Raw genomic sequence first — 26,796 nt, forward strand, 5'->3', positions numbered from 1 at the left:
TTTCCTCTAACTTTAATTTTTTAATTTTATTTATATTATAAGCATTTAAGTTTTCTTGCCTTAATTAATCATGAAAATACATATATTGTAGTTGAGAGTATAGAAATGTATACTGTAGAGTAAATATCATGCTGTTTCATTTAGCTGTTGACTAACACGTGGACTTTTAGAATTGTTTGAAACATGTCAAATGCATCTATTGGTTGGCTGACCTGTCAATCATTTAAATTGATTGGTGTTTAATGATGTGCATTTGAAGCTTGGGAAAGTTGTTTCATCTTTCAAGTCTGTTACGCCTGCATACTCTGTTATTAATCTGCAATGTTACAGTGGTTAGTTTTTGTATTACTTATATGTTAAAATATATTTACTTTGCTACAAGTAAAAATATATCATTGTACAGAAGGTGCAACACAATATCCATATTTCAGTGAGCTTTATAGCTTGCATGGCGTATATATTGTGTGTAAGTTTGTGTAGAATATATGTGTGTGTGTGTAGTGTATATATTTGTGTAGTGTATATATTTGTGTAGTGTATATATTTGTGTGATGTGTGTAAGTTTGTGTAGAATATATGTGTGTGTGTGTAGTGTATATATTTGTGTAGTGTATATATTTGTGTGATGTGTGTAAGTTTGTGTAGAATATTTGTGTGTGTGGGTGCAGTATGTATATTTGTGTAGTGTATATATTTGTGTGATGTGTGTAAGTTTGTATAGAATATTTGTGTGTATGTGTGCAGTATGTATATTTGTGTAGTGTATATATTTGTGTGATGTGTGTAAGTTTGTGTAGAATATTTGTGTGTGCAGTATGTATATTTGTGTAGTGTATATATTTGTGTGATGTGTGTAAGTTTGTATAGAATATTTTTGTGTGTGTGCAGTATGTATATTTGTGTAGTGTATATATTTGTGTGATGTGTGTAAGTTTGTGTAGAATATTTGTGTATGTGTGCAGTATGTATATTTGTGTAGTGTATATATTTGTGTGATGTGTGTAAGTTTGTGTAGAATATTTGTGTATGTGTGCGGTATGTATATTTGTGTAGTGTATATATTTGTGTGATGTGTGTAAGTTTGTGTAGAATATTTGTGTGTGTGTGCGGTATGTATATTTGTGTAGTGTATATATTTGTGTGATGTGTGTAAGTTTGTATAGAATAGTTGTGTGTGTGTGCGGTATGTATATTTGTGTAGTGTATATATTTGTGTGATGTCTGTAAGTTTGTATAGAATATTTGTGTGTGTGTGCGGTATGTATATTTGTGTAGTGTATATATTTGTGTGATGTGTGTAAGTTTGTATAGAATATTTGTGTGTGTGTGCAGTATGTATATTTGTGTAGTGTATATATTTGTGTGATGTGTGTAAGTTTGTGTAGAATATTTGTGTGTGCAGTATGTATATTTGTGTAGTGTATATATTTGTGTGATGTGTGTAAGTTTGTGTAGAATATTTGTGTATGTGTGCGGTATGTATATTTGTGTAGTGTATATATTTGTGTGATGTGTGTAAGTTTGTGTAGAATATTTGTGTATGTGTGCGGTATGTATATTTGTGTAGTGTATATATTTGTGTGATGTGTGTAAGTTTGTGTAGAATATTTGTGTATGTGTGCGGTATGTATATTTGTGTAGTGTATATATTTGTGTGATGTGTGTAAGTTTGTGTAGAATATTTGTGTGTGTGGGTGCAGTATATATATTTGTGTAGTGTATATATTTGTGTGATGTGTGTAAGTTTGTGTAGAATATTTGTGTGTGTGTGCGGTCGGTATGTATATTTGTGTAGTGTATATATTTGTGTGATGTGTGTAAGTTTGTATAGAATATTTGTGTATGTGTGCGGTATGTATATTTGTGTAGTGTATATATTTGTGTGATGTGTGTAAGTTTGTGTAGAATATTTGTGTGTGTGTGTGTGTGTGTGCGGTATGTATATTTGTGTAGTGTATATATTTGTGTGATGTCTGTAAGTTTGTATAGAATATTTGTGTGTGTGTGCGGTATGTATATTTGTGTAGTGTATATATTTGTGTGATGTGTGTAAGTTTGTATAGAATATTTGTGTGTGTGTGCGGTATGTATATTTGTGTAGTGTATATATTTGTGTGATGTGTGTAAGTTTGTGTAGAATATTTGTGTGTGCAGTATGTATATTTGTGTAGTGTATATATTTGTGTGATGTGTGTAAGTTTGTGTAGAATATTTGTGTATGTGTGCGGTATGTATATTTGTGTAGTGTATATATTTGTGTGATGTGTGTAAGTTTGTGTAGAATATTTGTGTATGTGTGCGGTATGTATATTTGTGTAGTGTATATATTTGTGTGATGTGTGTAAGTTTGTGTAGAATATTTGTGTATGTGTGCGGTATGTATATTTGTGTAGTGTATATATTTGTGTGATGTGTGTAAGTTTGTGTAGAATATTTGTGTGTGTGGGTGCAGTATATATATTTGTGTAGTGTATATATTTGTGTGACGTGTGTAAGTTTGTGTGGAATATTTGTGTGTGTGTGCGGTCGGTATGTATATTTGTGTAGTGTATATATTTGTGTGATGTGTGTAAGTATGTATAGAATATTTGTGTATGTGTGCGGTATGTATATTTGTGTAGTGTATATATTTGTGTGATGTGTGTAAGTTTGTGTAGAATATTTGTGTGTGTGTGTGTGTGCGGTATGTATATTTGTGTAGTGTATATATTTGTGTGATGTGTGTAAGTTTGTGTAGAATATTTGTGTGTGTGTGCGGTATGTATATTTGTGTAGTGTATATATTTGTGTGATGTGTGTAAGTTTGTGTAGAATATTTGTGTGTGTGTGCAGTATGTATATTTGTGTAGTGTATATATTTGTGTGATGTGTGTAAGTTTGTGTAGAATATTTGTGTGTATGTGTGCAGTATGTATATTTGTGTAGTGTATATATTTGTGTGATGTGTGTAAGTTTGTGTAGAATATTTGTGTATGTGTGCGGTATGTATATTTGTGTAGTGTATATATTTGTGTGATGTGTGTAAGTTTGTGTAGAATATTTGTGTGTGTGTGCGGTATGTATATTTGTGTAGTGTATATATTTGTGTGATGTGTGTAAGTTTGTGTAGAATATTTGTGTATGTGTGCGGTATGTATATTTGTGTAGTGTATATATTTGTGTGATGTGTGTAAGTTTGTGTAGAATATTTGTGTGTGTGTGCGGTATGTATATTTGTGTAGTGTATATATTTGTGTGATGTGTGTAAGTTTGTGTAGAATATTTGTGTGTATGTGTGCGGTATGTATATTTGTGTAGTGTATATATTTGTGTGATGTGTGTAAGTTTGTGTAGAATATTTGTGTGTGTGGGTGTAGTGTATATATTTGTGTAGTGTATATATTTGTGTGATGTGTGTAAGTTTGTGTAGAATATTTGTGTGTGTGGGTGTAGTGTATATATTTGTGTAGTGTATATATTTGTGTGATGTGTGTAAGTTTGTGTAGAATATTTGTGTGTGTGTGCGGTATGTATATTTGTGTAGTGTATATATTTGTGTGATGTGTGTTAGTTTGTGTAGAATATTTGTGTGCGTGTGTAGTGTATATATTTGTGTAGTGTATATATTTGTGTGATGTGTGTAAGTTTGTGTAGAATATTTGTGTGTGTGGGTGCAGTATGTATATTTGAGTAGTGTATATATTTGTGTGATGTGTGTAAGTTTGTGTAGAATATTTGTGTATGTGTGCGGTATGTATATTTGTGTAGTGTATATATTTGTGTGATGTGTGTAAGTTTGTGTAGAATATTTGTGTATGTGTGCGGTATGTATATTTGTGTAGTGTATATATTTGTGTGATGTGTGTAAGTTTGTGTAGAATATTTGTGTATGTGTGCGGTATGTATATTTGTGTAGTGTATATATTTGTGTGATGTGTGTAAGTTTGTGTAGAATATTTGTGCATGTGTGCGGTATGTATATTTGTGTAGTGTATATATTTGTGTGATGTGTGTAAGTTTGTGTAGAATATATGTGTGTGTGTGTAGTGTATATATTTGTGTAGTGTATATATTTGTGTGATGTGTGTAAGTTTGTGTAGAATATTTGTGTGTGTGTGCGGTATATATATTTGTGTAGTGTATATATTTGTGTGATGTGTGTAAGTTTGTGTAGAATATTTGTGTGTGTGTGCAGTATGTATAATTGTGTAGTGTATATATTTGTGTGATGTGTGTAAGTTTGTGTAGAATATTTGTGTATGTGTGCGGTATGTATATTTGTGTAGTGTATATATTTGTGTGATGTGTGTAAGTTTGTGTAGAATATATGTGTGTGTGTGTAGTGTATATATTTGTGTAGTGTATATATTTGTGTGATGTGTGTAAATTTGTGTAGAATATTTGTGTGTGTGTGCGGTATGTATATTTGTGTAGTGTATATATTTGTGTGATGTGTGTAAGTTTGTGTAGAATATTTGTGTGTGTGGGTGTAGTGTATATATTTGTGTAGTCTATATATTTGTGTGATGTGTGTAAGTTTGTGTAGAATATTTGTGTGTGTGTGCGGTATGTATATTTGTGTAGTGTATATATTTGTGTGATGTGTGTTAGTTTGTGTAGAATATTTGTGTGTGTGTGTAGTGTATATATTTGTGTAGTGTATATATTTGTGTGATGTGTGTAAGTTTGTGTAGAATATTTGTGTGTGTGTGTGCAGTATGTATATTTGTGTAGTGTATATATTTGTGTGATGTGTGTAAGTTTGTGTAGAATATTTGTGTATGTGTGCGGTATGTATATTTGTGTAGTGTATATATTTGTGTGATGTGTGTAAGTTTGTGTAGAATATATGTGTGTGTGTGCGGTATGTATATTTGTGTAGTGTATATATTTGTGTGATGTGTGTAAGTTTGTGTAGAATATTTGTGTATGTGTGCGGTATGTATATTTGTGTAGTGTATATATTTGTGTGATGTGTGTAAGTTTGTGTAGAATATTTGTGTTTGTGTGTGTGTGCGGTATGTATATTTGTGTAGTGTATATATTTGTGTGATGTGTGTAAGTTTGTGTAGAATATTTGTGTATGTGTGCGGTATGTATATTTGTGTAGTGTATATATTTGTGTGATGTGTGTAAGTTTGTGTAGAATATTTGTGTATGTGTGCGGTATGTATATTTGTGTAGTGTATATATTTGTGTGATGTGTGTAAGTTTGTGTAGAATATATGTGTGTGTGTGCGGTATGTATATTTGTGTAGTGTATATATTTGTGTGATGTGTGTAAGTTTGTGTAGAATATTTGTGTATGTGTGCGGTATGTATATTTGTGTAGTGTATATATTTGTGTGATGTGTGTAAGTTTGTGTAGAATATTTGTGTTTGTGTGTGTGTGCGGTATGTATATTTGTGTAGTGTATATATTTGTGTGATGTGTGTAAGTTTGTGTAGAATATTTGTGTATGTGTGCGGTATGTATATTTGTGTAGTGTATATATTTGTGTGATGTGTGTTAGTTTGTGTAGAATATTTGTGTGTGTGTGTAGTGTATATATTTGTGTAGTGTATATATTTGTGTGATGTGTGTAAGTTTGTGTAGAATATTTGTGTGTGTGTGTGTGCAGTATGTATATTTGTGTAGTGTATATATTTGTGTGATGTGTGTAAGTTTGTGTAGAATATTTGTGTATGTGTGCGGTATGTATATTTGTGTAGTGTATATATTTGTGTGATGTGTGTAAGTTTGTGTAGAATATATGTGTGTGTGTGCGGTATGTATATTTGTGTAGTGTATATATTTGTGTGATGTGTGTAAGTTTGTGTAGAATATTTGTGTATGTGTGCGGTATGTATATTTGTGTAGTGTATATATTTGTGTGATGGATGTGTGTAAGTTTGTGTAGAATATTTGTGTGTGTGTGCGGTATGTATATTTGTGTAGTGTATATATTTGTGTGATGTGTGTAAGTTTGTGTAGAATATTTGTGTATGTGTGCGGTATGTATATTTGTGTAGTGTATATATTTGTGTGATGTGTGTAAGTTTGTGTAGCATATTTGTGTGTGTGTGCGGTATGTATATTTGTGTAGTGTATATATTTGTGTGATGCGTGTAAGTTTGCGTAGAATATTTGTGTATGTGTGCGGTATGTATATTTGTGTAGTGTATATATTTGTGTGATGTGTGTAAGTTTGTGTAGCATATTTGTGTGTGTGTGCGGTATGTATATTTGTGTAGTGTATATATTTGTGTGATGTGTGTAAGTTTGTGTAGCATATTTGTGTGTGTGTGCGGTATGTATATTTGTGTAGTGTATATATTTGTGTGATGCGTGTAAGTTTGCGTAGAATATTTGTGTATGTGTGCAGTATGTATATTTGTGTAGTGTATATATTTGTGTGATGTGTGTAAGTTTGTATAGAATAGTTGTGTGTGGGTGCAGTATGTATATTTGTGTAGTGTATATATTTGTGTGATGTGTGTAAGTTTGTGTAGAATATTTGTGTATGTGTGCGGTATGTATATTTGTGTAGTGTATATATTTGTGTGATGTGTGTAAGTTTGTGTAGAATATTTGTGTTTGTGTGCGGTATGTATATTTGTGTAGTGTATATATTTGTGTGATGTGTGTAAGTTTGTGTAGAATATTTGTGTATGTGTGCGGTATGTATATTTGTGTAGTGTATATATTTGTGTGATGTGTGTAAGTTTGTGTAGACTATTTGTGTTTGTGTGTATGTGTGCGGTATGTACATTTGTGTATATATTTTGTGAATGTCTGTGTATACAAATATGGCTTTATACATGCATATGTGTGTGTAGTGTGTATGTTTGTGTAGGGTATATGTGCATATTATGTGTACGTTTGCGTATGTGTATGTATGCGATTGTATATACAGTTGTGCTCATAAGTTTACATACCCTGGAAGAATTTATGATTTCTTGGCCATTTTTCTGAGAATGTGAATGATAACACAAAAACTTTTCTTTCACTCATGGTTAGTGTTTGGCTAAGGCCATTTAGTATCAATCAACTGTGTTTACTCTTTTTAAATCATACTGACAAGAGAAACTACCCAAATGACCCTGATCAAAAGTTTACATACCCTGGTGATTTTGGCCTGATAACATGCACACAAGTTGACACAAAGGGGTTTGAATGGCTATTAAAGGTAACAATCCTCACCTGTGATCTGTTTGCTTGTAATTAGTGTGTGTGTATAAAAGGTCAATGAGTTTCTGGACTCCTGAAAGACCCTTGTATCTTTCATCTTGTGCTGCACTGACTTTTCTGGATTCATGGGGAAAGAAAAAGAATTGTCAAAGGATCTGTGGGAAAAAGGCAGTCGAACTGTATAAAACAGGAAAAGGATATAAAAAGATATCCAAGGAATTTAATATTTGCTAAAAGAGGTGTTCTGGACTGTGCTGCTTGTAGGTGCTGTAGATTGTGTTACCACTTATAGCTCGTGCACCAGGTGGGAAATTGATCCCAGTATTATCATGGAGGAAGCACAGACAAGTTTAAAGACTTTTTCTTATTCTGATACTGAAGCAGCAAGAATTACTACCCTCACAAAGGGCTCAAGAGAGTTTCTTAAAATGGCACCATCTGAGTTTATTACTAAGGGCTATGAGAAACTAGCCAAAAATAAGTTGGCATATGATTTACACGCTGCAACCCTGAGTGAGTACCACAGAGTGAAGCGGATCCCTCGGGGGTTAAGCATGACAGCACGTCCCACTCTGATGCGTGATAATAAAACCTATTGTGACCTCTTTGAGCAAATATTAAATAAATTCTCTATGAACATTTTAGTAACTCCACGATTTTCTGGGACTGCTCTGGTTGAGGTAGCTATCCCATCTTATGTTGGAAATTAACTTCCTTTAAACCCAGTTACTAATACCACTCTTAACTCGGTCACTAATACCACTGTGTCTGACTTGGCAATATCAGCTCAAACAACAAATGATATTGTGTAACATCTCTAATGAGCTTATCTCTGCTGAGGAATTAGCGGTGCCAAACAAAGGGCTTTCATACTGTCCAAGAATGGATTGTAATTTCTTTCAATTGTCTAACGATCTGTTCAGATTATTTCGTAATGTCAGATTACAAATGTTAAAGTTTGACAATGTATCTTTACCTACTAATGTTGTTAGTAACCACTTAAGTTTGAAAAAGGTTGGGTTAAGAAATAAGAGCTCTTTTATACCAGCACAAACAAATAATAGTGTTGAAACATTTGTTAAGTTGGTTATGTATGATGTAAATAGTTTGAAAAGTAAGTTACAGAAAAAGAAATCATGTTAAACTTACGTCAAGAAATATAAACACATATTGCAAACTTTTCATGACAATACTCGTAATGAATCTGAGCTAAAGGGTAAACATTTTGTGAACAACTTTTCTAAAAGTGATTCTCTGGCCCTTAACACACTCAAATCAAGGGAAGATATCATTCTTAAGAAGGCTGACAAGGGTGGGGCCACTGTTATTTTAGATAAAAATTACTACATTAAAGAAATCAGAGGCCAGTTAAGTAATAATCAGGTCTACACAAAACTTTTATGTAACCCTATTTTTCCATCCAGAAAGAGTTAAAGATAATCTTACTTAATGCACAGAAAAATGGCATCATTGGTAATGATTTGGTTAATTTTTAGATATAAAATTCCCTCGTACTCCGGTTCTATACACGTTACCAAAGGTGCATAAAAATGTGTCAGAACCCCCAGGCCGCCCCATTGTGTCTTTAATTGTGGCCATTTCCTCTAATGTATCTATTTATCTAGATAAGATACTCAGACCATATGTAGAAAAATCTAGTTCTTTTTTAAGGGACACCAGTGACTTTTTGTTGAAAATATAGGCATTGGATTTGAATACTAACAAATTTACTTTATTCAGTTTGGACATGGAAGGTTTGTACACTTCCATCACCCATGTTAGTGGGATTGGTGCTGTTAAATCAGTCCTAAATGCTTATAAGGATTACTCTAATGTCCAAATTGAATTCTTTATATCACTGTGGGAATTTGTGCTTTATTATAACTATTTTCTTTTTGAGAATGATTATTTTTTGCAAATTTAGGGAACTGCTATGGATTCCAACATTGCCCCCAATTACGCAAATTTGCTAATGAATATGTTTGAGGAGAAGTTTGTATTTTTCCACTTAAATTTCATTCGGTATGGTGCCTGTTGGTGGCGCTATATCGATGATATTTTTGGAATTTGGTTGGGCGACGTTGGAACCCTGGTAATTTTTGTTAATGACCTCAATAGTTCTACCAGTCACTTAAAGTTTAAGCTCACTTACAGTGAGGAAGAGGTAATATTTTTGAATACTAGGGTCATTAACTCAGGTGGATCTTTAAAGATTGATCTGTTTAGAAAACCTACTGATCATAATAGCATTTTACACTTTAATAGTGCCCACCCTCTGTCTTTACTAAAGGCTCTACCAAGAAGTCAGCTATTGAGAGTCCGCAGAATAATCACACATAAAACATTATTTGATTTGAGACTCAGTGAAATGAGAGACCGGTTTGTAGAACGCGGTTATCTGTGATGTATTGTTGAGAAAGAGATGGAGATGGTAGCTTCGGTCCCTAGAGAGTCTCTTTTGTCTTCAAAAGTTAAAATGTATAAGGACAAAAAGAACCCACGGATGTTTTTTGTATCCGAGTTTAATTCTCAAAGTTATGCTATTTAAAATATTATTAAGAAGCATTGGCCTCTACTTGCCAAATGCAATCCTGACATTCCGGAATTTGCAGAGGCTCCTATGCTGGCCTTTAAACGGGGCTATAATTTACATAAAAAATTGATTAGGGCTGATATTGGTTCATCAATGGTGGCTGACAATCAACGATATCTGATGAGTAAAAATAATGGTTGTTACCCTTGTTTGGGGTGTTCATGTTGTGGCAATGTAAAGAATCGTTTTTTTATCATCCCAGTTCCGTTAAAAAGTATAAAATGAATGTTTTTTTACCTGCCTAGCTAAATACGTTATTTACCTTGTCAAATGTCCTTGTGGGCAGAGCTATGTAGGGGAAACAACCATATGTATTAGGGACCATATCATCGAACATAAAAGTTCCTTTAGGACCAACAATAAATTAGTCCCTGTAGCGTGCCACTTCAATTTGATCGGTCATGCTGTTAATCAGCTCAGATTTCAAATTATAGATTTCATTCCTAGGCCCAGACGAGGAGGCAATAGAGAACTTTTACTCCAACAAAGAGAATGTTTATGGATATACGAGTTGGGTACTAATGGTCTTAATAAAGATTGGGATCTATCCGTATTTTTATAACCCAAAAATTTTTGTAACCCAAATAATCACTAGTATTTTGCCCTCCTTTTGTTGAATAATATGTGGCACTTTTTTCTGATTGGTATATGGCCCTCTCTGTAATATAGGGTGTAAATCACTTTGCTGCTAGATTTTTACTTGTTTTGAAAAAAAATATTGAAGGTTACATTTATTTTGTAATTATGCTTGTTGTTGATTGCAATTTTATTATTATATTTTGCTTTTACTTATATATTATCAGTTTGTAGTATTGTGGTTCCATTCTGTGATTTGTGATATACTGTCTAATGGAAATCTGGTTAATAAACAGTAAAATTTGTAAATATCCCTCTATTGCCCCCTGGTGGCTGAGGGGTATATAAGGATACTTTGTAACACATTTTTTGATTGCATGACTAAGGGAAGGATTTCCCGAAATGTTACATGTTTTTTGGACTTTATGTGCTGAATAAACCTGCTATATTTCACTTTTGCTGCCACTCCATTTTTTTTAATCTTCAGCCAAACACTAACCATGAGTGAAAGAAAAGTTTTTGCGTTATCATTCATGTTCTCTGAAAAATTGCCAAGAAATCATAAATTCTTCCAGGGTATGTACATTTATGAGCACAACTGTATTTGCGATTGTATGTGTGGTGTGTATGTTTGTAAAGTGTATATGTGCGTGCAGATGTCTTCTTATACTTTTATATGTGTGTGTGTGCAGTTGTGCTATATGGGTGGGTGTGTGGGCACAGTTGTGTTTTTGTATGTGTACATGCGTATGGTGTGTATGCTTGCTTAGTGTGTCTGTGTGTGTGCACATGTGTTTTATATGTGTAAATATGTGTGGTGTATATGTTTATTTACTATATATGTATGTGTGGTGTGTATGCTTGTTTAATGTGTCTCTCTGTGTGCATATGTTTTTATACATGTAAACATATGCTGTGTGTGTATGTTTTATATATATATATATATATATATATATATATATATATATATATGTGTGTGTATTAACATGTGCGTTTACATACGTGCATGTACACGTGCATCTGAGTGATTCTATGTTTGCATGTGTTCTTATACATGTGCATATGATATGCATGCATGAGTGTGAAACATGTAATACAGTTAGATAAATGTTCTTTAAATTAGTAAAGGCAACTTGAAAACCAGCACATAACAAGGAATAATTTAAGATGAATGGTTTACTTTTGCAGCTAAGTCCTGCTGTATGGGATCTCTGACAGCTGTCTCAGGGCTTTTAATGAAGTGTTCCTGGTAAATTAATATAGCCACCTGTACATCCTTGGTTTATTGAAAAAATATTTTCTACACTGTTATCCTAGAGACAGTGTGAGGCAAATTACTGCAGTGACAAGTCTGGAAAAAAAAGAAGCGACTCAGATTTCATTGACATAATATATGTTATGTGAAATTGGTTCACTTTATTTTTGCCCTGAAGCTTATCTTAACACCATTTTTTTTTTTTTTTTTTAAAGGACGAAAGAATTGTTACTTAGAGAGAAAAAAAATTGTGATTGTTAACAAAGAATTATGCAATTTCCAGCAGCTGTTAATGATTGAATGAAAGCAGGTTATCATGGGTTTCTCACAACTCGATAGTCAAAATTCTCTAATATGTCTATTCTGGCTCCCAAGTTTAATGGACTCACCAGTCTCTCCATTTCATATGTTATTCTACACAGTTGATATTTTTAGAGCTCCAAATATTTCCTTTGCAGGATTTTCTTGGTTTAGTTGCTCTTCCTGCTGTCTCTCCACAGTCCCTCAGGACCTTATAAACGTTCCAGTTTGCAGAGGATGTTTAGCCACTCCCCCTAGTCTTTCCATTTCCTATCAAACTCCACCTACTGAACCCCAAACTCTGCTTCAAATCAGGTACTGCTCCCCCCCCCCCAGATTTCCCTAGCTAAGGCCTAGTCTTTCTATACCATATTATCTCTGGGAGGTAGGGAATGGAGAGATGAGTGAGCCTACGTGAATCAAATTCATAGAAAAACAGTTATTGGTGTGTCTGAATGAGAGTCTGGAGAAGACACCTAAGTAGAATGGATTATAGTGAATAGGCAGGACAGTGGTAAAGTTGGGGAGCATTAGTTTCCCACTGAAATTCCCCTTTTGCCCCCATTTAATTCTCACTTTGTCCTGCTAGTTGAAAAGATAGGAAAAAGGGACTGGTTAATAATATGCTGGATGTTTACATCATTGGGGTCTAAAACTTTTACAATAATGATGAGGGATGCTTCTTCCTTCCTCCGACTCCATTCTAGCAGTCCTGGCTTTTCTATTAGGAGAAGGTATGAACTGACAAAATCATGGTTATATTTGCTTTTACAAGCACTGGGATCCATCATGCAAGGTTTGACAGATGAACCCCACTTCGGGCTAGATTACAAGTGAAGTGATACATTGTTATTGCTAACTGCGCTCAAGGTAAAACATTAGCGATCCCAGGTTAGCGCTGGTAATAAAATTTGAAAGTAAAAAGCATGCACGTTAAAGACTGAGGCACGCTAACTTTAAAGTTTGGCGATTATGATCATGCTAAATACCTCTACCCATTGACATCTATGTGCCGCTCTAAAGAAAGCCTTTTCTATTTCTCGCTTGCTTGCTAACTCAAAACTAGTGCTGAAGCCAAAGTTTCGTTAGGAATACTTCATATTATTACTTTCAGCTAAATATCAGATCTATTTAGCCCAGTCACAATATCCATTGAAAATAATGGGTGCACTAGAGCGATGTCAGCCATGCTAAATCTATTTTATTACAGGCTTGTAATAGCAATGTATATTCTAATTTTAGTGTGGTCCAGCGATACTGCTTACACGCCACTTGTAATCTTGGCTTTAGTATATATATATATATATATATGTATATATATATATATATATATATCTCACTTCTGCTAATACAGTTATGTGAGTTCCTGAAATCTACAGCCACTTTCAGTTATGTAAGAAAATGAAAGACCTACAAATGACTGAAATTCATTAAATGTGTTTTAAGGAAAAAGAATGAAGGATATGCGTTTATGAGACAAAAGTAACCATGCACAAAGGGTCATCATTTCAATGTTGTGGGCCGCTAGTAAATTACTTAAAACATCATAACCACTTCTTTACAGAAAAGTTGGTTGAATAATAAAATAGATCTTCTTTAGAGGTGGTAAGGAAAATACTGTAAGGGAATCACATTACTGGAATATGCATAAGATTCAGGGCTTAACTATATGGGTATTAGTTGAGACTGGCCTATCTTGGTCCTGCAAACAGTTGTTGCATTATACCACCTCTATCATGTCTAGCCCTCTGTGGACCCCCTTGCAAAACAGGGTTCATGGTGTAAGGAGAGTGTATGTTTTTGCCTTTGCAAAATGGTGGCAATGTTTCCAAGAGTGTTCCTGTTCAGAACAACCTTCCCCCATACTTCCCTATTTCCCCATGTATAAAAAAACAATGAACATACACCCTGGAACAGACTAACAAAGGGGAAATATGAATCACGTTCATTGAGAAGGGTTCTATGAAAATGGTGGGATCTGCCACAGCCTCTGGCCTAGGGTCCAGCAAGGTCTAGTTATGCCCTTGATAAGGTTATTCTCATTAATATAGCTTCAAAAGGAAATATGAGCCAAGATTCTGGGCCTTATTGTTTTTATCTGCTGCCACATTTTATCTTTCTATGTTACTGCGCTCCTAGTCAGGGTCTGCTTTCCTGACCGGGATCAACTCAAACACAGCGTATTAGGAACACTTCAGATATTTCATTAATATTTGTGTGATCATGATTAATGGTTGTCCTACTTTCTTGCCGAAAAAGTAATTTTTAATACACTTTATTTGCTACAGCTCATTAGAATATATTTTTAAGTGCTGTATTTGCTAATTTTATTTAATTATATGTCCCCAGGATGGGAAAATATTTTGTCGAAGAACAGCCTGTGATTGCCAAAACCCTAGTGTTGATCTTTACTGCTGCCCGGAGTGTGACACAAGAGTCACTAGCCAGTGTTTGGATCAGTATGGACATAAACTTTACCACAGTGGAGACAACTGGACATACAGCTGCCAGCAGTGCCGCTGCCTGGTAAGGAGTCTATAATAAATATTATATATTCAGTATACATAGGTGCTGAGCTGAAAATCTACAAACTATTGTATTGTATTGTTTAAAGCAGTTCTGACAGAAATACAGCCTAAGGCCACATCTGGGGTCTGATCAACACCAATGAATAGAAAACAGACTTCTCATTAGGCAATTAACGGGACACTCCAGTCAAAATTAAAAACTTACCTGATTCAGATATAGGTAGGCTTACCATAATTTTTTAGAGGTGACACTGGGACCACCTGGCGCGGTGCCAGTGGGGATGTGGTCAGGGGCATGGTCAAGTGGGTGTGGTGATTACCGGTCCTTTTAAAGTAGTAGCTTTTGTGTGCGTAATGTTTGTGGATACTCTATCCTTCCTCAGTTAAACAACAAGTGAATCACACAGTTTAAATAGACCATAACACCACCCCCTAGTGTAAAAGGCACCATTACGTTGTCATGGCAACCCATACACAACATGAGCAAATAAATCATTCATCTAAATCTCAGATTCTAAATAATGCAAACATCAAGCATAAGTACCAATTGTATAAAATAGTTTAAAAAGCATATAAATCACACAATTTAATATCTGCAGTGTAATTTGTGTTTTATGTGTCTACTTAAAGGGACACTGAACCCAAATTTGTTCTTTCGTGATTCAGATAGAGCATGCAATTTTAAGCAACTTTCTAATTTACTCCTATTATCAATTTTTCTTCGTTCACTTGCTATTTTTATTTGAAAAAGAAGGCATCTAAGCTTTTTTTTGGTTCAGAACTCTAGACAGCACTTTTTTATTGGTGGATAAATGTATCCACCAATCAGCAAGAACAACCCAGGTTGTTCACCAAAAATGGGCCGGCATATAAACTTACATTCTTGCATTTCAAATAAAGATACCAAGAGAATAAAGAAAAATTGATAATAGGAGTAAATTAGAAAGTTGCTTAAAATGTCATGCTCTATCTGAATCACGAAAGAAAAAATTTGGGTTCAGTGTCCCTTTAAGGAAGAGAACTGGATACTGATAAGGCATAAATACAACATTAAATTAAATAAGTAAAAAAGAAACACATACCTGCTAAAGCTGTTTAAGAGGCTACGTTATACCATAATGCAGGAAGATTACAGCCAAAATGTTATCATGCATTAAGGAGAGCAAGATCCACGCCAAGAATCCTGCCTGTCTGCACTTCCTGGTCATATCCACATGATTCCCCTAAACGTGTATTACTGATGATGTCACCAGGGGTCGGGGTGTTAAATTACAAGAAAAATAAACAAAGTAGTATTACAAAATTAAAAAAACCCTATGCTGCTCACTCGGCCTGTATTACTAAATGTGAACTTTGAAGGACACCAATGTTAAGCTAAGCAGGGCCGTATGTAACAAAGTATCAGCATCCAACTATATTGGAAAGCCACAGACTCATTTTGAATAATGTGTCCGGGTATCAGGTGGTCTGAAACCTGGACACATGATTCGAAAATCCGGAGGTGGCAACCCTACTGGGACAAAATGAACAACCGGGTGGGACACTGGGACAGCACCTCCAAACAAGGACAATCCCAGTCAAACTGGGACTTCTGGTAAGCCTAGATATAGGGACCGATTTATCATGGCCCGAATGGGGCCAAATACCTCTGTTTACGCACGAGCCTTTAGGCTCGCCGGAAACAGGAGTTAAGAAGCAGCAGTCTTAAGACTGCGGCTCCTTAAATCGTCTGCCACCTCTGAGGCGGCGGACATCAATACCCCCGATCGCATACGATCGACATGATTGACACCCCCTGCTAGCGGCATCAAGAACTGCTGTGCAATGGTAAATTTAGACAGCGTATGCTGTCGGCATTCAGCAGGGATGCTACCATTTTTTAAATTAGGTTACTGGTGCTGCCATTTTGGAACCTATGTTACTCTGCAGGTATCTGAAGACATTGATAAATCAGCCCCATAGCAGCAATTTAAACAACTTTCCAATTTACTTCCATTAACAAAATGTGCACAGTCTTTTTTAGATTTACACTTTTTTAGTCACTATCTATCACTGAGCATGCGCAAACATTCACAGAATATACATATATGCCTCTGTGATTGACTGATACCTGTCACATGATACAGGAGGAGTGGAAATTGACGTTACTTTAGAATTTGTCAGAAAATAAGTCTACTACTTATTAATCAAGTTCAGATTATGTGCTATATCATTGTCTTGTTATCATGCATTTGTTGATTATATACATCTACTGTATTAACTGGTCCTTAAAAGGGACACTAGACAGATTCCATGCACCACCTCCTTATTATGGGTGCTGCCATTTTGATACCTAGGTTAATCTACAAACAGGTCAGTGCTGGAACATAGTTAAAGCTAGATTTCAACAAGGCAGCACACATGATTAGGGAGGAAGGGAATAACCTCCAAAACTTGAATTGTACCAATTTTTGAAAATTTGAGTAGTATATATATATATATATATATATATATATATTAAAATTACATAATTAAAGGCACTTAAATTCAAAATGTAACCCCCATAAAAAGTCTAACTGACAAAAATAAACCAACACTGCAATACACAGTCATCCTTTTTCTGCTTTTGCTGTAAAATGCTTGTTCCACTTCCTCTGAGGGAACAGAGACTAAAGATTTATTTTTTAAATTTAAAGGGACATTCTACACTAAAATTGTTATTGTTTAAAAAGATAGATAATGCCTTTACTACCCATTCCCCAGCTTTGCACAACCAACATTGTTATTTTAATATAACATTGAAACCTCTAAACTTCTGCCTGTTTCTAAGCCACTACAGACAGTCTCTTATCACATGCTTTTTTATTAGCTTTTCACAACAGGAGACTGCTAGTTCATGAGGACAATATAGATAACATTGTGCTCATACCCCGGGAGTTATTTAAGAGTCAACACAACACAGCACTAATTGGCTAAAATGCAAGTCAATAGATAATAAATGAAAAAGTAATGTGATCAGGGGGAAGTCTGCAGAGGCTTAGATACAAGGTAATCACAGAGGAAAAAAGTATATTAATATAACTGTGTTGAATATGAAAAACTGGGGAATGGGTAATAAAGGGATTATTTAAACTTTAAAACAACACAAATTCTATTGTAGACTGTCCCTTTAATTGACCATGCAATCTTCTGTATTAGTGATAGCTTGGATTAAAGTACTCGCTTCTTACATCTACCCCTAATTAACATCAGCAAATTATGCTAGGATCATGAATTTCACCAGGCTTTGGAAGGGGTGTATCCTTAAAATACTATTGATTTGCAAAATGGCAGCATTAAATTAATAATACAACATTTATTTTCTGTCTAGATTTGTTATGATATAAAATAATGTCTTCAAAGCAAAAATTAGCCAGAGAAAATATGCAGATGATAAAGGAATGGGAGCTACTATGTTGTAATCTAGGTATCCTTCTCTGCAGTGCTAAGGTCAATTAGGGACAGTTAGAAATGAGTCACTAGCATGTGCAACTGATGAATGTGTGGAATATAGTATTTTTAATCCTGGACTCTGCACTCCTACTTTTAAGAAGAATTGGATAAGCCCACAATTTTCAAAATTAAATTGCATAAAAAGGAGACAAAATTAATAATACAAGAATATGATTACAACATGTTTTTAACTATGTATAACTAAACATTTCATTTTACGATCCCAATGTGTTTAATATCCTTTTTATTGCTTGTATACTGCGCACATATAACTGATGGCCACAGTGAAAAGCTTTTTTGGATTTAATTTTTTTAATGCTACTTTCTCCTGGTGCTGTATTTTATTTGTAAAAGATCAGACTTTAAAAATATTGTCACAGATCAGGGGACATAAAAATATAACATTTATGTGTCCAGTTTTTGTATAGATTTTTCTGGACAGCATGTTGAATTACTGAACACCTGGCAATCCTATGTATGTTTAAAAAAATCTTCTACAGAAAGTTATTCAGAAATATTGAAAGGAAAATGAATTTAGGGTGAAAGCAACATAGGTGGGGGTTGTACAAGAACAAAGTAGAAATAGCGTGAAATCCAAGTTGATGGGTTGAAATTAGCAGATGTGTAGAAACTAAGCCTTGAAGGTGGTAAGAAGGAGGCATCATAGTTAATTAGCGGTTAGATAAAGAGGAATTGCAGGAGTACAAGAACATGTATTTAAAACGGAGATGATTCTATCTGTGAAATGACAGCTACGTTGCAGTGGGAACATAAGAAAAGCTGGGAGATCGCGCTTACAATATGTGAAACATGTAGATTAGCAAATGAAAATGTAATTTTCACTTCTTAGATCCCATATGGGAAAAAAAAGTGAATGCTCAAGGGAATAAATGGGACATGCTAGGAAAAAAAATAATGTATAGCGACCAAATGAGCGATCAGAAGCAATGCGTAAACTTAGGGTGAATATACTGTACCTTCATTATTTAAAGTGACAATAAATATGTTTTTGCTCAGTAATTTAGAAACATGCAGCATATTTTAAACATAGATTTGTTTTTGTAATTTAAAGCAAGTTATCTAAGGAATAGTAGACTTTTATACAGTATAGATACTGTAGTAACAACTATAAGCAGGAGCGCGAGGGCTAGATCCTACATGATCCCTTATTGATACTGCAGCATAGCCTCCAGCGCTCCATCAGAGCACTTTTATACAGTATAGATACTATAGTATAGACTATAAGCAGGAGCGTGAGGGCTAGATCCTACATGATCCCTTATTGATACTACAGCATAGCCTCCAGCGCTCCATCAGAGCACTTTTATACAGTATAGATACTGTAGTATAGACTATAAGCAGGAGGGCTAGATCCTACATGATCCCTTATTGATACTGCAGCATAGCCTCCAGCGCTCCATCAGAGCACTTTTATACAGTATAGATACTGTAGTATAGACTATAAGCAGGAGCGTGAGGGCTAGATCCTACATGATCCCTTATTGATACTACAGCATAGCCTCCAGCGCTCCATCAGAGCACTTTTATACAGTATAGATACTGTAGTATAGACTATAAGCAGGAGGGCTAGATCCTACATGATCCCTTATTGATACTGCAGCATAGCCTCCAGCGCTCCATCAGAGCACTTTTATACAGTATAGATACTGTAGTAACGACTATAAGCAGGAGCATGAGGGCTAGATCCTACATGATCCCTTATTGATACTGCAGCATAGCCTCCAATGCTCCATCATGGCACTTTTATACAGTATAGATACTGTAGTATAGACTATAAGCAGGAGCGTGAGGGCTAGATCCTACATGATCCCTTATTGATACTGCAGCATAGCCTCCAAAGCTCCATCAGAGCACTTTTATACAGTATAGATACTGTAGTATAGACTATAAGCAGGAGCGTGAGGGCTAGATCCTACATGATCCCTTATTGATACTGCAGCATAGCCTCCAGGGCTCCATCAGAGCACTTTTATACAGTATAGATACTGTAGTAACGACTATAAGCAGGAGCGCGAGGGCTAGATCCTACATGATCCCTTATTGATACTGCAGCATAGCCTCCAAAGCTCCATCAGAGCACTTTTATACAGTATAGATACTGTAGTATAGACTATAAGCAGGAGGGCTAGATCCTACATGATCCCTTATTGATACTGCAGCATAGCCTCCAAAGCTCTATCAGGGCACTTTTATACAGTATAGATACTGTAGTATAGACTATAAGCAGGAGCACGAGGGCTAGATCCTACATGATCCCTTATTGATACTGCAGCATAGCCTCCAGCGCTCCATCAGAGCACTTTTATACAGTATAGATACTGTAGTAACGACTATAAGCAGGAGCGCGAGGGCTAGATCCTACATGATCCCTTATTGATACTGCAGCATAGCCTCCAAAGCTCCATCAGAGCACTTTTATACAGTATAGATACTGTAGTATAGACTATAAGCAGGAGCGCGAGGGCTAGATCCTACATGATCCCTATCCCTTATTGATACTGCAGCATAGCCTCCAAAGCTCCATCAGAGCACTTTTATACAGTATAGATACTGTAGTATAGACTATAAGCAGGAGCGCGAGGGCTAGATCCTACATGATCCCTATCCCTTATTGATACTGCAGCATAGCCTCCAAAGCTCCATCAGAGCACTTTTATACAGTATAGATACTGTAGTATAGACTATAAGCTTGAGCGCGAGGGCTAGATCCTACATGATCCCTTATTGATACTGCAGCATAGCCTCCAAAGCTCCATCAGAGCACTTTTATACAGTATAGATACTGTAGTATAGACTATAAGCAGGAGCGTGAGGGCTAGATCCTACATGATCCCTTATTGATACTGCAGCATAGCCTCCAGCGCTCCATCAGAGCACTTTTATACAGTATAGATACTGTAGTATAGACTATAAGCAGGAGGGCTAGATCCTACATGATCCCTTATTGATACTGCAGCATAGCCTCCAGCGCTCCATCAGAGCACTTTTATACAGTATAGATACTGTAGTATAGACTATAAGCAGGAGGGCTAGATCCTACATGATCCCTTATTGATACTGCAGCATAGCCTCCAACGCTCCATCAGAGCTCTTTTATACAGTATAGATACTGTAGTATAGACTATAAGCAGGAGGGCTAGATCCTACATGATCCCTTATTGATACAGCAGCATAGCCTCCAAAGCTCCATCAGAGCACTTTTATACAGTATAGATACTGTAGTATAGACTATAAGCAGGAGCGCGAGGACTAGATCCTACATGATCCCTTATTGATACTGCAGCATAGCCTCCAAAGCTCCATCAGAGCACTTTTATACAGTATAGATACTGTAGTATAGACTATAAGCAGGAGCGCGAGGACTAGATCCTACATGATCCCTTATTGATACTGCAGAATAGCCTCCAAAGCTCCATCAGAGCACTTTTATACAGTATAGCTACTGTAGTATAGACTATAAGCAGGAGCGCGAGGACTAGATCCTACATGATCCCTTATTGATACTGCAGAATAGCCTCCAAAGCTCCATCAGAGCACTTTTATACAGTATAGATACTGTAGTATAGACTATAAGCAGGAGGGCTAGATCCTACATGATCCCTTATTTATACTGCAGCATAGCCTCCAAAGCTCCATCAGAGCACTTTTATACAGTATAGATACTGTAGTAACGACTATAAGCAGGAGCATGAGGGCTAGATCCTACATGATCCCTTATTGATACTGCAGCATAGCCTCCAAAGCTCCATCAGAGCACTTTTATACAGTATAGATACTGTAGTAACGACTATAAGCAGGAGCATGAGGGCTAGATCCTACATGATCCCTTATTGATACTGCAGCATAGCCTCCAAAGCTCCATCAGGGCACTTTTATACAGTATAGATACTGTAGTATAGACTATAAGCAGGAGCGCGAGGGCTAGATCCTACATGATCCCTTATTGATACTGCAGCATAGCCTCCAAAGCTCCATCAGAGCACTTTTATACAGTATAGATACTGTAGTATAGACTATAAGCAGGAGCGTGAGGGCTAGATCCTACATGATCCCTTATTGATACTGCAGCATAGCCTCCAAAGCTCCATCAGAGCACTTTTATACAGTATAGATACTGTAGTATAGACTATAAGCAGGAGGGCTAGATCCTACATGATCCCTTATTGATACTGCAGCATAGCCTCCAAAGCTCCATCAGAGCACTTTTATACAGTATAGATACTGTAGTATAGACTATAAGCAGGAGGGCTAGATCCTACATGATCCCTTATTGATACTGCAGCATAGCCTCCAAAGCTCCATCAGAGCACTTTTATACAGTATAGATACTGTAGTATAGACTATAAGCAGGAGGGCTAGATCCTACATGATCCCTTATTGATACTGCAGCATAGCCTCCAAAGCTCCATCAGGGCACTTTTATAGGAAGAACTTTCAGCTCGCCCCCCTTCACTGCACTAAAGTTAAAGGGACATAAACCTAATGTTTTTATTTCGTGATTCAGGTAGAGCATGCAGTTTTAAACTTTCTAGTTTACTTCTATTATCTAATTTGGTTCATTCTTTTGGTATCCTTTGTTGAAAAGCATACCTAGGTAGGCTCAGGAGCAGCAATGCATTACTGGGAACTAGCTGCTGCACATTGTCACATCATGCCATTGGCTCACTCTATGTATTCAGCTAACCAGTAGGGCATTGCTGCGCCTTTAACAAAGGATACCAACAAAATTAAGCAAATAATTTGATAATAGAATTCAGTTGGAAAGTTGTTTCAAATTAAATATTATATCTGAATCACAAAAAAAAAATGTTGGGGTTCATGTTCCTTTAAACAGCAACCTCCCCCACTTTTGGCCTTAAATGCAGCTATCCAAAGTTCCCTAACAATTACCCATAGGCACCACAATTAATTATGTAACCCTCTCCCAAACCTTTTAAATTTAAAGGGACAGTCTAGTCAATATGAAATATTCCTGATTCAGATAAGGCAAGTGATTTTAAACAACTTTCCATTTTACTTTTATCATCAAATTTGCTTTATTTTCTTACGGCTAGATTTAGAGTTGGGCGGTAGCCGTCAAAACCAGCGTTAGAGGCTCCTAACGCTGGTTTTTACCGCCCTCTGGTATTTGGAGTCAGTCAGGAAAGGGTCTAACGCTCACTTTACAGCCGCGACTTTTCCATACCGCAGATCCCCCTACGCCATTTGCGTATACTATCTTTTCAATGGGATCTTTCTAACGCCGGTATTTAGAGTCATGGCTGAAGTGAGCGTTAGAAATCTAACGACAAAACTCCAGTCGCAGAAAAAAAACAGGAGTTAAGAGCTTTCTGGGCTAACGTCGGTTTATAAAGCTCTTAACTACTGTGCTCTAAAGTACACTAACACCCATAAACTACCTATGTACCCCTAAACCGAGGTCCCCCCACATCGCCACCACTCTATTAAATTTTTTAACCCCTAATCTGCCGCTCCGTACACCGCCGCCAGCTAAGTTATCCCTATGTACCCCTAATCTACTGCCCCTAATACCGCCGACACCTATATTATATTTATTAACCCTAATCTGCCCCCCCCCAATGTCGCTGCCACATACCTACACTTATTAACCCCTAATCTGCTGAACGGACCGCACCGCAACTATAATAAAGTTATTAACCCCTAATCCACCTCACTCCCGCCTCAATAACCCTATAATAAATAGTATTAACCCCTAATCTGCCCTCCCTAACATCGCCGACACCTAACTTCAAGCATTAACCCCTAATCTGCCGACCGGAGCTCACCGCTACTCTAATAAATTTTTTAACCCCTAAAGCTAATTCTAACCCTAACCCTAACCCCCCCCCCTAAGTTAAATATTATTTTTATCTAACAAAATAAATTAACTATTATTAAATAAATTATTCCTATTTAAAGCTAAATACTTAACTGTAAAATAAATCCTAATATAGCTACATTATAAATTATAATTATATTGTAGCTATTTTAGGATTAATATTTATTTTACAGGCAACTTTGTAATTATTTTAACCAGGTACAATAGCTATTAAATAGTTAATAACTATTTAATAGTTACCTAGTTAAAATAATTACAAAATTACCTGTAAAATAAATCCTAACCTAAGTTACAATTAAACCTAACACTACACTATCAATAAATAAATTAAATAAAATACCTACAATTACCTACAATTAAACCTAACACTACACTATCAATAAATTAATTAAATACAATACCTACAAATAAATACATTTAAATAAACTAACTAAAGTACAAAAAATAAAAAAGAACTAAGTTACAAAAAATAAAAAAATATTTACAAACATTAGAAAAATATTACAACAATTTTAAACTAATTACACCTACTCTAAGCCCCCTAATAAAATAACAAAGCCCCCCAAAATAAAAAAAATGCCCTACCCTATTCTAAATTAAAAAAGTTCAAAGCTCTTTTACCTTACCAGCCCTTAAAAGGACCTTTTGTGGGGCATGCCCCAAAGAATTCAGCTCTTTCGAATGTAAAAAAAAACACATACAATACCCCCCCAACATTAAAACCCACCACCCACATACCCCTAATCTAACCCAAACCCCCCTTAAATAAACCTAACACTACCCCCCTGAAGATCTTCCTACCTTGTCTTCACCATGCCAGGTATCACCGATGGATCCAGAAGAGCCTCCGATGTCTTCATCCAAGCCCAGGCGGGGGCTAAAGAGTGACGTCCATCCTCGGGCTGAAGTCTTGATCCAAGCGGGCAGAAGAGGACATCCAGACCGGCAAACATCTTCATCCAAGCCGCATCTTCTATGTTCTTCAATCCGATGACAACCGGCTGATCTTCAAGACCTCCAGCGCGGATCCATCCTTCTTCACCGACGACTTCCCGACGAATGATGGTTCCTTTAAGGGACGTCATCCAAGATGTCGTCCCTCAAATTCCGATTGGCTGATAGGATTCTATCAGCCAATCGGAATTAAGGTAGGAAAATTCTGATTGGCTGATGGAATCAGCCAATCAGAATCAAGTTCAATCCGATTGGCTGATCCTATCAGCCAATCAGATTGAGCTTGCATTCTATTGGCTGTTCCGATCAGCCAATAGAATGCAAGCTCAATCTGATTGGCTGATCGGATCAGCCAATCGGATTGAACTTGATTCTGATTGGCTGATTCCATCAGCCAATCAGAATTTTCCTACCTTAATTCCGATTGGCTGATAGAATCCTATCAGCCAATCAGAATTCGAGGGACGCCATCTTGGATGACGTCCCTTAAAGGAACCGTCATTCGTCGGGAAGTCGTCGGTGAAGATGGATGGATCCGCTCTGGAGGTCTTGAAGATCAGCCGGTCGTCATCGGATTGAAGAACATAGAAGATGCGGCTTGGATGAAGATGTTTGCCGGTCTGGATGTCCTCTTCTGCCCGCTTGGATCAAGACTTTAGCCGGAGGATGGACGTCACTCTTTAGCCCCCGCCTGGGCTTGGATGAAGACATCGGAGGCTCTTCTGGATCGATCGGTGATACCTGGCATGGTGAAGACAAGGTAGGAAGATCTTCAGGGGGGTAGTGTTAGGTTTATTTAAGGGGGGTTTGGGTTAGATTAGGGGTATGTGGGTGGTGGGTTTTAATGTTGGGGGGGTATTGTATGTGTTTTTTTTACAGGCAAAAGAGCTGAATTCTTTGGGGCATGCCCCACAAAAGGTCCTTTTAAGGGCTGGTAAGGTAAAAGAGCTTTGAACTTTTTTAATTTAGAATAGGGTAGGGCATTTTTTTATTTTGGGGGGCTTTGTTATTTTATTAGGGGGCTTAGAGTAGGTGTAATTAGTTTAAAATTGTAATATTTTTCTAATGTTTGTAAATATTTTTTTATTTTTTGTAACTTAGTTCTTTTTTTGTTTTTGGACTTTAGTTAGTTTATTTAAATGTATTTATTTGTAGGTATTATATTTAATTAATTTATTGATAGTGTAGTGTTAGGTTTAATTGTAGGTAATTGTAGGTATTTTATTTAATTTATTTATTGATAGTGTAGTGTTAGGTTTAATTGTAACTTAGGTTAGGATTTATTTTACAGGTAATTTTGTAATTATTTTAACTAGGTAACTATTAAATAGTTATTAACTATTTAAAAGCTATTGTACATGGTTAAAATAATTACAAAGTTACCTGTAAGATAAATATAAATCCTAAAATAGCTACAATATAATTATAATTTATATTGTAGCTATATTAGGGTTTATTTTACAGGTAAGTATTTAGCTTTAAATAGGAATAATTTATTTAATAATAGTTAATTTATTTTGTTAGATTTAAATTATATTTAAGTTAGGGGGGTGTTAGGGTTAGGGTTAGAATTAGCTTTAGGGGTTAAAAAAATTATTATAGTAGCGGTGAGCTCCTGTCGACAGATTAGGGGTTAATGCTTGAAGTTAGGTGTCGGCGATGTTAGGGAGGGCAGATTAGGGGTTAATACTATTTATTATAGGGTTATTGAGGCAGGAGTGAGGCGGATTAGGGGTTAATAACTTTATTATAATAGCGGCGCGGTCCGGTCGGCAGATTAGGGGTTAATAAGTGTAGGCAGGTGGAGGCGACGTTGAGGGGGGCAGATTAGGGGTTAATAAATATAATATAGGGGTCGGCGGTGTTAGGGGCAGCAGATTAGGGGTACATAGCTATAATGTAGCTTGCGGTGGTGTACGGAGCGGCAGATTAGGGGTTAATAATAAAATGCAGGGGTCAGCGATAGCGGGGGCGGCAGATTAGGGGTTAATAATTGTAAGGTTAGGGGTGTTAAGACTCGGGGTTCATGTTAGGGTGTTAGGTGCAGACTTAGGAAGTGTTTCCGCATAGGAAACAATGGGGTTTGCGTTAGGAGCTGAACGCTGCTTT

The 26,796-nt window shown here is 36.1% G+C and overlaps 1 protein-coding gene across 1 annotated transcript in view; it reads left to right on the plus strand.

The window, feature by feature from the left end:
- The window catches only part of NELL1 (neural EGFL like 1), a 1,753,035-nt gene that overhangs the window by 1,720,134 nt on the left and 6,105 nt on the right, over positions 1 to 26,796 (plus strand). The window contains exon 18 of the mRNA XM_053689313.1: positions 14,224 to 14,400. Coding sequence (XP_053545288.1) covers positions 14,224 to 14,400 — 177 coding nt within the window. The remainder of the gene's footprint in view (positions 1 to 14,223; positions 14,401 to 26,796) is intronic.

The sequence above is a fragment of the Bombina bombina genome, chromosome 7, assembly GCF_027579735.1.
Source record: "Bombina bombina isolate aBomBom1 chromosome 7, aBomBom1.pri, whole genome shotgun sequence".
In the NCBI taxonomy this organism is placed as follows: Eukaryota; Metazoa; Chordata; class Amphibia; order Anura; family Bombinatoridae; genus Bombina; species Bombina bombina.